A 13,182-nucleotide genomic window follows, 5' to 3' on the forward strand; every position below is an offset into this window, starting at 1 on the left:
GTGACAAATACAGTCTGTAAGCTTACCATTTAGAAGAGATGCCATCGATCGAGTCAATCGCATCCAAACTCCCTCACAAAGGGAGCTCAATCACCTCAAGAAACTCCACAGTGTCCTCAATCTTCCTAGCTGCTCTGTATTCACAAGAGTGGACATTTCTTGTGCTTAGTGTTTGTTTGGTCTTCCATAAAATCATGCTTTTCAAATGCTCTTTACAAGAGACATGCTTCCCCAGTCCTTTAGTGATGCCACTGGCATGTTTCCAAATTGAGTATCCAGTTTGAGTGAAAGCTCTGTACGAATTAACATTTAAGTCACTCTCTAGTCTAGCATTCAAACCACTCTCTGTGATTGAACCAGGCGCTAACTACAAAAGGCCTGCTTTTCCCCACTGAACATGCGGCTCGGGTAAGTGTCAAGACAAACAGGTGCTTGTTGTTGTTGTTGTTGTTGTTGTTGTTGTTGTTGTTGTTGTTGTTGTTGTGGTGGTTCCCTCGTGCTGCAGGTGCTAGGCCTAGGCTCTTTTTGATCAGCAGGTGGTGCGGGGGATTTGCGGGTATTGCTGCTCGGCTCCTTGTGGTCTGGCTAGCAGAATGCTTGGTGAGCTCGGCATCGTTCTAGGTTTGGTGGTCCTTTTTATTCTCTTAGCTTTTTTCTTAGCATAGCCATTAACTAGCTGTAATTGTTAAGCACTACCAAAACTTAACAAAGCTGGTTACTAGTTAGCATAGAATCTGTAGCTAGCTGTCTGTAAAAGTGACTGTTTTCCCTCTGTGAGAAACAAACCCGGTCAAAAACAAGGTAATGAAGGCGGTACCAGTGCCAAGTCAGAATATATTGTTTTATTTTAACGTAATATTACATTATTACATCCCCCTTCCGCCCCCTCCTCAGATTGTGAGATTGTGCACTACTGGCAGGCCTGGAAGCGCTACATTGGCAAAACCTGGCATGGTAATTAATAATTATTTGGGGTTGCTTATATTTATCTTGTTACACAAAAGTGTTTATTGAAAATGTGTTTTTTGAAAATCCCAACACCCCCTGAGACACCCGCAGGGAGTGGGGTCACGGCCAGAGTCACCATTGTACAGCACCCCTGGAGCAATTAGAGTTAAGTAAAGTTACCTTGCTCAAGGGCACAGCAACAGATTTACATATTTATTTTTATGGGGAAACAAAACTTGGGGGACACAAATTCTATCTGGAGGGGCCATGCCCGACTTTGCCAACCCATAGCGCCGGCGCTGTTTTACACAAAGCATAACCCTGCCTTCACCAACAAACACATGGTAAGATTACTTAAAAAGGACACCACAAAGCAGTTATTAACAGAATATGCCCCTAACGTCAACAATAAAAATAAAATAAAAATATTTTAGAAAAGGATGACATCAAAATTGATAATTTGATAATTCTAGCTGCTAAATAGTTTGTGAAATACTCATCATAATCAAGAAAGGTAGTGGACACCAGGGCCAGGTCCCCAGCAAGCCAAATTTGGCATGTGACTTCTATCCAAATTACAACTTTCTAATTTATTTTTTGGTTTAGAACATGCCAAATAACTATACTACATAACTACCAAATGGTCTACCCCTGAAGACATCATGGAAAATAAGTACTATTTTATACATCCTTTTCTGGTTACTAAAAAGATGTGAACAAAACCTGACCATGACGTCAGAAAATATATCATAATGACGTCATTGCAACCAGTTTGCCTGCTGGGTCAGTACCAACAGACAGTCAGTGGGTTATTGTTGCGGCCCTCCATGTACGGCCCGGGGCAGAGGCATAAGGAACACGGGGAGATGAAGCTGCACCATGAGGAGTGGAGGAGAACCATGCTGTCTGCATCATAGAAGGACACCCTCTCCCTGTCACAGTCTAGGTACAGCCCCACCCTACGAGGCCCGGCCTGGGCCTCAGCCTGAGTACCTGGGTCACCTGCAGCTGCCATCAGGGGTGTCTCCACACCATCATGGCTGAACACCAGGCCCTTCTCAGGCTTCAGGTGCAACATTATCTCCCTCTCTGGAGACAGGACAGACTCTTTGCCGGAATCTTCCTTCACCTTTAGCCCCACCCCCCAGTCCAGCTTCCCCCCCACCTCCACTTCCCAGTAGTGCTGCCCTGTTTGGACGGTTTCTGTGGAGACGACGGTGGTGGTGGCGGCGTAGTCACGGTAGTAATTGAAGCCAAAGCCGCCCTTCCGGTCTGCGTGCCTGACACTGGCCCCACCCTCTAATACCTTTAAACAGGAATCATCACTGCTGCTAAGGGTGAGGCGCACAGGAACTGAGGGGAAGAGTTCAACAGACAGAGAGAGAGAGATGGAGTTAGAGACACACACTTTCCCCTGTTCTCTTTCTCACCTGGTGTCCCCAGTCAGTCCTCACTCTCACCTGGTTTCCTCAGTCAGTCCTCACTCTCACCTGGTTTCCTCAGTCAGTCCTCATTCTCACCTGGTTTCCTCAGTCAGTCCTCATTCTCACCTGGTTTGATGACCTTTAGCATCTCCTTCCACATGCAGAAGGGCAGGTGAGTCTCGTAGAGGCCGAGATTGAGAGAGTCAGGGGTCACAAACAGACCTCTAACCCTTGACCTGTAACTGAGACAGACAGGGTTGAAACTACCACAAAAAGTTCACCATTTTGGAGTTAGACTGTCTGGAACAAACATTTCCTATCAAAAAAATACTTCATCGTAGGGACACTGCTGGCCATATTGGTCTAAAAGACACAACACATCTCTCAGAAGGCAATACAGGACCTATACATACAGTACCAGTCAAAAGTCTGGATACACCTACTCATTCCATGGTTTTTCTTTATTTTTACTATTTTATACATTATAGAATAATAGTGTAGACATGAACACGAGAAAATAACACATATGGAATCATGTAGTAACCAAAAAACTATTAAACAAAACAAAACAAATCCAAATATATTTTATATTTGAGATTCTTCAAAGTAGCCACCCTTTGCCTTGATGACAGCTTTCACACTCTTGGCATTCTCTCAACCAGCTTCATGAGATAGTCACCTGGAATGCATTTTAATTAACAGGTGTGCCTTGTTAAAAGTTAATCTGTGGAATTTCTTTCCTTCTTAATGTGTTTGTGCCAATCAGTGACAAGGAAGGGGTGGTATACATAACATAGCCCTATTTGGTAAAAGGCCAAGTCCATATTATGGCAAGAACAGCTCAAATAAGCAAAGAGAAATGACAGTCCATTATTACTTAGAGTTCAAGTAACAGAAACAACTCAACATAAACTGTTCAGAGGAGACTGCGTCAATCAGGCCTTCATGATCGATTTGCTGCAAAGAAACCACTACTAATGGACACCAATAATAAGAAGAGACTTGCTTGGGCCAAGAAACATGACCTATGAACATTAGACCCGTGGAAATCTGTCCTTTGGTCTGATGAGACCAAATTTGAGATTTTTGGTTCCAATCCCTGTGTCTTTGTTGTGAAATGCGGAGTTGGTGAACAGATGATCTTCTCATGTGTGGTTCCCACCGTGAAGCATGGAGGTGTGATGGTGTGGGTGTGCTTTGCTGGTGACACTGTCAGTGATTTATTTAGAATTCAAGGCAAACCTAACCAGCATGGGTACCACATCATTCTGCAGCAATACGCCATCCCTTCTGGTTTGCACTTAGTGGGACTATCATTTGTTTTTCAACAGAACAATGACCCAAAATATACCTCCAGGCTGTGTAAGGGCTATTTGACCGGGAAGGTGAGTGATGGTGCTGCATCAGATGACCTGGCCTACACAATCACTCAACCACAACCCAATTGAAATGGTTTGGGATGAGTTGGACTGCAGAGGGAAGGAAAAACAGTCAACAAGGGCTCAGCATATGTGGGATCTCCTTGGAAAAGCATTCCTCATGAAGCTGGTTGAGATAATGCCAAGAGTGTGCAAAGCTGTCATCAAGGCAAAGGGTGGCTAATTTGAAGAATCTAAAATATATTTTGATTTGTTTAAAAACTTCTTAGGGATAGGAGTCCCGCTAGCGATTTCAGATGAAGCTGGAGGGCGCGCAATTCAAATAAGTAATCATAAATATTATGGATTTTAAACATTTATGTACATATAAGTGTCTTATATCGGCTGAAAGCTTAGATTGGTTTTAATCTATCTGCACTGTCCGATTTACAGTAGCTATTACAGCAAAAACATGCCATGCGATTGTTTGAGGACGGCGCCCCACATCAAAATATTTTTCCACCGGCACAGGTTTCATACGTTCACAAATAACGATTAAATATTCACTTACTAAGCCTCTCGGGTGGCGCAGTGGTGGTACAGAGTCTCTGCTGTTCCACCAGAGACTCTGGGTCCGAGCCCAGGCTCTCTCGCAGCCGGCCGCGACCGGGAGGTCCATGGGGTGATGCACAATTGGCCTAGCGTTGTCTGGGTCAGGGAGGGTTTGGCCGGTAGGGATATCCTTGTCTCATCGCGCACCAGCAACTCCTGTGGCGAGCTGGGCGCAGTAAACGCTAACCAGGTCGCCAGGTGCACTGTGTTTCCTCTGACACATTGGGTTGGATGCGTGCTGTGTTAAGATGCAGTGTAGCTTGGTTGGGTTGTGTTTTGGAGGACGCATGGCTTTCGACCTTTGTCTCTCCCGAGCCCATACGGGAGTTGTAGCGATGAGACAAGATTGTAACTACTAACAAATGGATACCACGAAATTGGGGAGAAAAGGGGGTAAAAAAATAAATAATATTCACTTACTTTTTGAAAATCTTCCTCTGATTTGTCATCCAATGGGTCCCAGCTATAACACGTTTTGTTAGATAAAGTCCTTCTTTATATCCCAGAAAGTCATTTTAGTACCCTAAAATGTAATCAAACTATAATATTTATTTCGGAAAGAAGTATGTTCAATAGGAAACAGATTTTAGCAGGTGCATAATGTCTTCATGGCGCGCGCAAGTACGAATTTCCAAGACTGTGTCCCTCTACTAAAACTAATATTTCTTATTCGTTTTTGAAGTTACAAGCCTGAAACCTTGAACATAGGAATTGCATCCAGGGAGCTAATTTTCAATATGACCTTTCTCCTGCAATTCTAAAAGGATGATCTCTCTCAAACAAAAATCTGGTTGGTTTTTCTTTGGACTTTCTCCTACCATATCTATTGTGTTATATTCTCCTACATTATTTAAAAAATGTCCATAAACTTCAATGTGTTTTCTTTCCAATGGTACTAATTACAGTGGAGCAAAAAAGTATTTAGTCAGCCACCAATTGTGCAAGTTCTCCCACTTAAAAAGATGAGAGAGGCCTGTAATGTTCATCATAGGTACACTTCAACTATGACAGACAAAATGAGAAAAACAATCCAGAAAATCACACTGTAGGATTTTTTATTAATTTATTTGCAAATTATGGTGGAAAATAAGTATTTGGTCACCTACAAACAAGCAACATTTCTGGCTCTCACAAACCTGTAACTTATTCTTTAAGAGGCTCCTCTGTCCTCCACTTGTTACCTGTATTAATGGCACCTGTTTGAACTTGTTATCAGTATAAAAGACACCTGTCCACAACCTCAAACAGTCACACTCCAAACTCCACTATGGCCAAGACCAAAGAGATGTCAAAGGACACCAGAAACAAAATTGTAGACCTGCACCAGGCTGGGAAGACTGAATCTCCAATAGGTAAGCAGCTTGGTTTGAAGAAATCAACTGTGGGAGCAATTATTAGGAAATGGAAGACATACAAGACCACTGATAATCTCCCTCGATCTGGGGCTCCACGCAAGATCTCACCCTGTGGGGTCAAAATGATCACAAGAACGGTGAGCAAAAATCCCAGAACCACACGGGGGGACCTAGTGAATGACCTGCAGAGAGCTGGGACCAAAGTAACAAAGCCTACCATCAGTAACACACTACGCCGCCAGGGACTCAAATCCTGCAGTGCCAGACGTGTCCCCCTGCTTAAGCCAGTACATGTCCAGGCCCGTCTGAAGTTTGCTAGAGAGCATTTGGATGATCCAGAAGAAGATTGGAAGAATGTCATATGGTCAGATGAAACCAAAATATAACTTTTTGGTAAAAACTCGTCGTGTTTGAAGGACAAAGAATGCTGAGTTGCATCCAAAGAACACCATACCTACTGTGAAGCATGGGGGTGGAAACATCATGCTTAGGGGCTGTTTTTCTGCAAAGGGACCAGGACGATTGATCCGTGTAAAGGAAAGAATGAATGGGGCCATGTATCATGAGATTTTGAGTGACAACCTCCTTCCATCAGCAACGGCATTGAAGATGAAACGTGGCTTTCAGCATGACAATGATCCCAAACACACCGCCCGGGCAACGAAGGAGTGGCTTCGTAAGAAGCATTTCAAGGTCCTGGAGTGGCCTAGCCAGACTCCAGATCTCAACCCCATAGAAAATCTTTGGAGGGAGTTGAAAGTCTGTGTTTCCCAGCAACAGCCCCATAACATCACTGCTCTAGAGGAGATCTGCATGGAGGAATGGACCAAAATACCAGCAACAGTGTGTGAAAACCTTGTGAAGACTTACAGAAAACGTTTGACCTCTGTCATTGCCAACAAAGGGTATATCAACAAAGTATTGAGATAAACTTTTGTTATTGAACAAATACTTATTTTCCACCATAATTTGCAAATAAATTCATTAAAAAGTTTAAGTGTACCTATGATGAAAATTACAGGCCTCTCTCATCTTTTTAAGTGGGAGAACTTGCACAATTGGTGGCTGACTAAATACTTTTTTGCCCCACTGTATACGCCTATCCTGGCTTAAGGGCCTGAGCTATAGGCAGTTTAGTTTGGGCACGTCATTCAGACAGGAAGTGGAGAAAGAGGGGCCTAGCCCCAATCAACACTTTTTGGGTTACTACATGATTCCATATGTTATTACATAGTTTTCATGTCTACATTATTATTCTATAATATAGAAAATAGTAAAAATAAAGAAAAACCCTTGAATGAGTAGGTGTGTCCAAACTTTTGACTGGTACTGTATATTTGCTCATGTCATTGTATTCACATGTGTATATTTAATGTTTTTGCACTTAGGTTTGGCTGTGTCCTTCATCTTCATCCCCTCAATAACAGAAAGGCCTCTTTCAGTCCACCACTGTGAACACACATACACATCAAATCACTAATTATGAAAGGCAGACCACAAGACAACCAGTAACTAGACTCTGTGAGACTACTCTCACCTCTAGAAAGTAGTCAGACTCAGGTATCTTCAAAGCGGACTGCAAAGTCACTTCCATCTCCCTCCCAATCATCAGCGTGTTCTCTATTACACAATCATTCTTCAGCATGGCCGCCACAGTTTTCTTCTCTTCCCTCTCCTGCTCCTCCTTCAACTCCTCCTCCCTCCTCCTCAGGAACTGGTGCAGCTCCTCGAAACAGGAGGAGATGTGAGCCGACAGGCTTTTAGATTTCTCCTGTGATGGGATGGAAATGTTTGACTGTATGACACACCACTTTCTTCAAGCTTTACTAAAGTCACATTCACGATTAGTCAATTATTCAATACAATAACACATACAATACAACTTTATTGTCCATTAGTTACAGCCAACAGAAATGTGTCTTCTGCTCCGTTCTCAACCCCCCCCTGAGACGAGCACAGGGTTAAGCTGCAGTGCAACGCCACTGGATGGAGAGTATGTTGTGGCGTTAAGGGCCTTGCCGAAAGGCACAACGGTAAGGGGATGTCTTGAGGATGTGAACCCAGCAGCCCTCCAGTTGCCAGATCAATTCAGTTAGTTTTGGGCAAGATGAAATCTATTAGCGTGGTTGGGTTGATCATTTACATGTTCTATGCAGTGTAGCGTGTTTTCTGTAGTATGTGTAGGTGTGAGTGAGAGAGAAAGAGATTCCCTCACCTTGGTCTTGATGATCTCAGAGGCCTGCTGTTGGTTCAGTCCTTCCATTTCACGGTTCTCTTTCACCAGGAACCCCAGAGCTCCCCTCAGAACGTTCTAACAACACAGAGACCAGGATTCAATCAAATACCCCCCTACCAAGCAAGCAATTTAAAAAAATTAAAAAATGTCATGTGATCTACTCATTTTGCCATGGGGCAGAGAAACATTTTTGCCGTTTTAAAGCTCATTTCCTGAAATTCTACACATTTTACAGTGACTTATGCCATGTTAATGATATCTGAGTGAGAGTGACTAACAAAATCAATGGAGGCACCCTGAGGTCAGGACCCCTGGGCACGTGCCCTGCATGCCTGGTCGGTATTCTGCCGACTAACTGACCCTCATTAACCGGTCAACGAACGGTAAGAAAATGTCCAACCAGTAAAATGACGTGACCAACAGAAAATACTATCAGAGATATGTATATAATGACGAGATGCTTATGTTTCTGCCCTAACAATGGGAGTCGTCCCAAGGCGGGAAGGCAGGCGACAAGATTAGTCCCAAAATAAGCCCATGGGACTTATTTTGGTGAGAGTGAACCTCTCGCTTTGCCTATTCCTCTCTGATACTGTGCATTTGTAACAGTTTAGTTTCTGTCCCTCTCCTAGCCCCTACCTGGGCTCGAACCAGGGACCCTCTGCACACAACAACCACAGCCACCCTCGAAGCATCGTTACCCATCACGACACAAAAGCAAAGCAAGGGGAACAACTACTTCAAGGTCTCAGAGCGAGTGACGTCACAGATTGAAACGCTATTAGCGCACACCCCGCGAACTAGCTAGCCATTTCATATCGGTTACACATGCATACAAGGGTCAGACATTTGTCATTAAGAGCTTAATGGAAACATCGTTTTACAGTCAAAAGGCTATAGCCCGGCCTCCCGAGTGGCGCAGTGGTCTAACATGCTGACCAGACCGGACATGTAAACTGCGTGAGCGTTGCAAAATAAATGTACACATACTGTACATGTCATTCAATCATTGCACCCACACTGCTTGCGCGCATCAGCGAGTGTCTGCATGGCCAGGAGCTAAAATATAAGTCCAAGTCCTGCCTCTCCCATCTTCTCATTGGTTTTTAGGAGAATATACCCACATGGGTGATTGAAAGATGAACTGAGCTCCACACTCCAGTCAGTTTTTGTAATGTACCTTACAGTTGGTTGCCAACCACCATATCAAGACCAAATAAGAAGAAGAAGTCTGAAGGAAGGAGGAGAGATGACTAGAAAATCATTTGGTTTACCTTTTTATCTGTGGATTAATTGTCGGAGTAGAGGACCTTGTGCATTTCAGGTAAAATAACAACCCAATGTTTATATCACAGAACAAATGAGCTAGCAACAGGAAGCTAGCTAGCTATATTGCCATAAATGTTTATTGCTTTTTGACCTGTCCCAAAATTAATATAATTGGTTCAGAGTTTGTTTTGATATTTCAACCTGCGTGTCCTGATAGCGTCTGGTGTGGGGGGACAAAATCCACATGTGCAATGGTGCACGCAGACGCACACGTGCGTGCGGTCTGGTCAGAATGTTAGGCACTGCATCGCAGTGTTGTGGCGTCAATACAGCCTGGGGTTCGATCCCAGGCTGTGTCACAACCGGCCGTGACCTGGTGTCCAATAGGGCGGTGCACAATTGGCCCAGCGTTGTCCGGGTTAGGGGAGGGTTTAGCCAGGGGGGCTTTCCTTGGCTCATCACGCTCTAGCGACTCCTTGTGGCGGGCCGGGCACCTGCAAGCTGCCAGTAGTTGTCAGTTGAACAGTGTTTCCTCTGACACATTGGTGAAGCTGGCTTCCGGGTTAAGCAAGTGGATGTTAAGAAGAGCTGCTTGGCGGGTCATGTTTCAGAGGACGCATGACTCGATCTTCGCCTCTCCCGAGCCCGTTGGGGAGTTGCAGCAATGAGACAAGATCGTAATTGGATTGCAATTGGATTTCATGAAATAGGGGAGAAATAGGGGAGAAATTGGGGAGAAATAGGGGAGAAATAGGGGATATAATGAAAAAAAAGTCTATAGCCTATTATTGAACATGCGATTCCTGTAATGAAGCAGCTAATTAAACGTCATTTTTAAACATTTGACAAAATGAAATTAGCGGAAAACACAGTTCTAAACAGCGCATCTAATGTGAGCAGTTCAATATGTGAGTGAGATGAAAATCTCCATTAGAAACTTAGAAAGAGGGGGAATCTACTAGCAACTGCTAGGATGGGTTGCTAATATGACTAGGATTGTGCCTTTGGCTTCAGGACAACAAAATAAAGATGAGAAAAAAAACAATAGAACAGGAGAGAAATGCTGGTTAAAGGCATCAGGAAGTCTTTATAAAATAATTGCCTCCACGTTTCTATGGATGGATTTTCGCAAAAACAACTTTGAAGCAAGACATGCCTCATTATTTACTAAAATGTTTAGGTTTCAAACTATTTTTTGGCCTCCCGAGTGGCGCAGTGGTTTTAGGCTATGCCACTAGAGATTCTTGGTTCGAGTCCAAGCTCCGTTGCAGCCAGCCCAGCGTCGTCCAGGTTAAGGGAGGGTTTGGCCAGTAGGGATGTCCTTGTCCCATCGTGCACTAGCGACTCCTGTGGCGGGCCGGGCGCAATGCACACTGACACGGTTGCCATGTGTACAGTGTTTCCTCTGACACATTGGTGCGGCTGGCTTCTGGGTTAAGCAGGCATTGTGTCAAGAAGCGGCTTGGCTGGGTTGTGTTTTGGAGGACGCACTGCCCTTGATCTTCGCCTCTCCTGAGTCTGTACGGGAGTTGCAGCAATGGGACAAGACTGTAACTACCAATTGGGGAGAAGAAGGGATAAAAAAAGTTTAAAACAATTTTACTGGCTCAAGCTTACATTGCAAAGTGGTGGATGATGCGCGATAGTCAACGGTAGGCAGACTATAGCCTACGCATCCAAATGGTGAATGGGAGGCGCGCTTTACGAGTTCAGATTGAGAAATAGAAATAGCTACATTTTAATCGTCGCCACAAGTTTTTAACACACGATTACATATAGAATTGTTATTTTTTGGGCTTACAAAAGCAGGTTTCACTCCAGTAGCCTACAGGCTTTTTGAGGCGCTACTCTCATGCTGTCTGACAGGTGGTAGGCTATTCCGCTCCTCAAACTAGGCTGTCTATATGTGTGATAAATAAAATGCATGACGACTAACGAAAATACAAATGAGCCAATTTAATTCCACAAAATTATGCAAATGAACCTATAGACCGATAAGCTTGACTGGTCAAATGTATTTTCGGCGGCTTTAACGGTTAACCATTAACATCCATAGTTGGGAGTACCCCTAGGGGCTGGGGGCCCTAAGTGACTGCTTATGGCTTTTTATTTATCACACATACAGAGAGCCTGGTTTGAGGAGCGGAGTAGTCTACAATGCACCACCTTTGACATCATTTTCGCTTGAGGCGACATTGGTAGCGTTTATTGTGAATGTGATCTCTGTGAACATCTGGGAAATTGACTTTAAAAGATGCATTGTCGGTATGCAATCCCTTGTCTACAACTCACATTTGATTGAATGCTGGCCAGAGAGCCAACAGAGCTCTCGAACAGATACATACCACAACACTCCTTGTGACTGAGAGAATGCATGGCATGTAGCCTACTTCGGCATGGGTTTAACTGTGTTTACAGATTTAAAGATTATATTTATGACAGAGTGTCACGATCAGCGCAGCATTGTGAGTGTTCATCATATATTTATTAAACCGAGAACACTAAAACAAAATAACAAAGGAGAAACAAAACAGTTCTGAGAGGTGACAAACACATAACAGAAAATAATCACCCTTGAAACACAGGTGGGAAAAGGCTACCTAAGTATGATTCTCAATCAGAGACAACTAATGACACCTGCGTCTGATTGAGAACCATACCAGGCCAAACACAAAACACAACATAGAAAAAGGAACATAGACAACCCACCCAACTCACGCCCTGACCATACTAAAACAAAGACATAACAAAAGAACTAAGGTCAGAACGTGACAGAGAGAGAAAGAGAGCAAGATTGAAAGAGAGAGATTAAGAAAGAGATTAAGAAAGAGATTAAGAGAGAGAAAGAGATTTTGCAGGTTTTATCAAGTTACTTACTGTTGTATAGAACACTAAAACACCGATTGAGGAAATTAAATATAGACTTGGAAACCTACAGGCAAGAAAAGTTATATAATAAACATCTCTTACCATTTAAGACGTTCACACAGCAGTATAAGTACAATTATGAGGTTTAAAAAGAACTGTGCTGTCATAGACCTACACACCTTACTGATCTTTGCTGCCTCTTTCACAGGTGTGAACGTGTGTCCCCTGTGCTTTTCTCCATCTCTGCAGATCACACACACCAACCTCTGGTCTGTCTCACAGAACAACTTGAACTTCTCGTCATGCTCTGGACACACCAGCTCTGAGGCTACAGTGCGTCCCTGCGGTGACTCTGGTCCCCTCGCTGCGAGGCCACTCTCCTCCTCCTCTCGGGCCACATCTGCCATATTGGTCAAGACACGGTGAGCCCGGAGATCCTTCTGGCTGAAAGGGCCGCGGCACTCTGGGCAGCGGCTCTGGCTCTTCGCTGAGCTCTGCAACAGGTGAGCGCTGATGCAGGGGCGGCAGAAGGTGTGGTCGCACGGTAGACTCACCGGGTCGGTGAAAAGGCACAAACAGACTGGGCACTGGAGCTGCTCGGACAGGACTGATGTCATATCTGTATTAAAGTTCTGGTACACCTTTACTATTATTTAAATGTTTTTCTGTCTTTGAAAAGTTCACTGTCTTGATAACTCGGTGCTCAACAGGTGAAGAAAGACATTTAAGTTTCACTGTCAATTCCCTTTGTTCATACATCCACAACACATTCTCTCATACCTGTAAAACTAGCTGGACTGGAAATGTTGGGGCCACCTGTTTAGGCCTAACTAGTCTTATATAAGAGGAACCACAGAGAAACCTGTTGCCACTGCCAGGTTATTGGTTCATTCCTAGGCTACCTATCAACTTTTTAAAGCAACACAATACCGTAGTGTCCCTCCAGGCTATCCTCCTGGACAAGCTTATCCCATTGAGGCCCAAGATAAAGCCAGTCAGCATACTACACCAATCCATCCACTTACTAAAAAGGCTAAAGTAGGGTAGATCAGCATTAGACAGATAAGCAATCTTTAAAGTGGAAAGGAGTGATCTTGAACAGGTTTGACTCT

General features: G+C 43.9%; 1 protein-coding gene across 2 annotated transcripts; it reads right to left on the minus strand.

Annotated features, from left to right (window-relative positions):
- Nucleotides 1–822: 822 nt before the first annotated feature.
- On the minus strand, nt 823–12,838 carry trim108 (tripartite motif containing 108). 2 transcript variants are annotated; one of them, XM_024416653.2, is made up of 6 exons: nt 12,250–12,838; nt 7,913–8,008; nt 7,235–7,468; nt 7,082–7,146; nt 2,499–2,608; nt 823–2,301 (listed from the first exon to the last, which is right to left on the minus strand). In XM_024416653.2, the coding sequence occupies exons 1-6, from the start codon at nt 12,685–12,687 to the stop codon at nt 1,733–1,735; spliced, it is 1,512 nt and encodes a 503-aa protein (XP_024272421.1). In that variant the 5' UTR covers nt 12,688–12,838; the 3' UTR covers nt 823–1,732. The 2 variants fall into 2 exon arrangements, with proteins under 2 accessions (XP_024272421.1, XP_024272420.1); XM_024416652.2 differs by having other exon boundaries at nt 2,499–2,614; nt 12,250–12,837.
- Nucleotides 12,839–13,182: the final 344 nt, after the last annotated feature.

Source organism: Oncorhynchus tshawytscha, linkage group LG23 (assembly GCF_018296145.1).
Source record: "Oncorhynchus tshawytscha isolate Ot180627B linkage group LG23, Otsh_v2.0, whole genome shotgun sequence".
Taxonomy (NCBI): domain Eukaryota; kingdom Metazoa; phylum Chordata; class Actinopteri; order Salmoniformes; family Salmonidae; genus Oncorhynchus; species Oncorhynchus tshawytscha.